Here is a 1202-nt window from a genome sequence, read left to right on the forward strand (position 1 = left end):
AAAAAATAGTTATTAGAGAAAGTTATAATTAATTACTGAAACTTCACAGCACTAGTTTTCCACTTCCTTTATTTTATTTATTTATTTATTTATTTTATTTTTTTCTGCCTTGGGTTTATTTGTACAAATAGCTCAGGAGGACACTAACCCCTTGTAGACAGAAGCCCAGGGTCACACCAGTCCTTACATCCTCACATAAGCAAAAAGAGGCCTCTCTTCTGGAGCCTTCATGAAGGCCTGGGGACCCATGGGAGCCTAAGCCTGGGCAGGACCCTGAACCTGAGCTGTGGCTGCAGCCTTGGCCTTGGACTTTGGACGGCAGAGTATGAGACCCTTGGCTTTGTAGGCACAAGCACATTTCCCAAATTTGGGGTGAGCTATGTAGGGAAGTCGACTGTGCTTGTGGCTGCTGCCCTTTGAGATCTTGGGCTTGACTTCCTTGGGCTTTTGGGGGGCCTTAATAGCCTCTACACGTGCACTCATGGCCTTGGTATTGTTGGTCTGCAGCTTCTTCAGCCCTTTCTTGTTGTGCTTCTCTGAAAAGTGCATATTCCTCAGAAACTTGGAGTCTACCCCCTTAAGATATTCATAGCTCAATGCCATTTTTGTGGTTGTAAAATGCTGTGGTTCTTGGACTTGGCCATATATGCACCAAAGCCCACTGTTCCCAAAGTGCCTGGGACTAAACGAGCTCCACTTCCTTTATTTTTTTATAAATGTTTTATGATTTTCTACTAAACTCTAAGTTCCAAGAGCATGAAGACAATGTCTCTTACATGTTATTTATGATATTCTTGGACCTTTGCACAGAACCCAGTATGAGAAGGTATTCATTTATTTAAAGTTGAATATCTATTACATGCTTGGGGTATTCCCGGTTCATCCTCCATGCCCCCACAATCACTTTATAACATCTTTTATTCTCAGCCTTTTGGGGTCCATGGCTAATATAATCCCACATATAAAACAAAGTGTCTTCTCTCATGCACAATGCAATATAATGGTGAAAAAAAATTATACCTTTGGAAAAAAATTTTTTAATTAAGTGGGAATTTTAGAATATTGAGAAAAAAGATTAATGCCCAAGGCACTAAAGAACCCACATTGTTGACAGGATTGCTGAGATTCAAAAGACAACCTGGCTTTACCTAGATGGTTCATTTGGTAATGAGGCAGGATAGTAAGAAGCTAGGAAAATTCCT

General features: G+C 40.5%; 1 protein-coding gene across 1 annotated transcript; it reads right to left on the reverse strand.

The window, feature by feature from the left end:
- Nucleotides 1-255: 255 nt before the first annotated feature.
- Nucleotides 256-603, reverse strand: LOC102255921 (60S ribosomal protein L29). The gene has a single exon (XM_005852937.1). It carries the CDS (start codon nt 601-603, stop codon nt 256-258), a length of 348 nt encoding a protein of 115 aa, XP_005852999.1.
- Between the last annotated feature and the right edge of the window lie 599 nt (nt 604-1202).

This window comes from Myotis brandtii, unplaced genomic scaffold (assembly GCF_000412655.1).
Source record: "Myotis brandtii unplaced genomic scaffold, ASM41265v1 C42231328, whole genome shotgun sequence".
Taxonomy (NCBI): Eukaryota; Metazoa; Chordata; class Mammalia; order Chiroptera; family Vespertilionidae; genus Myotis; species Myotis brandtii.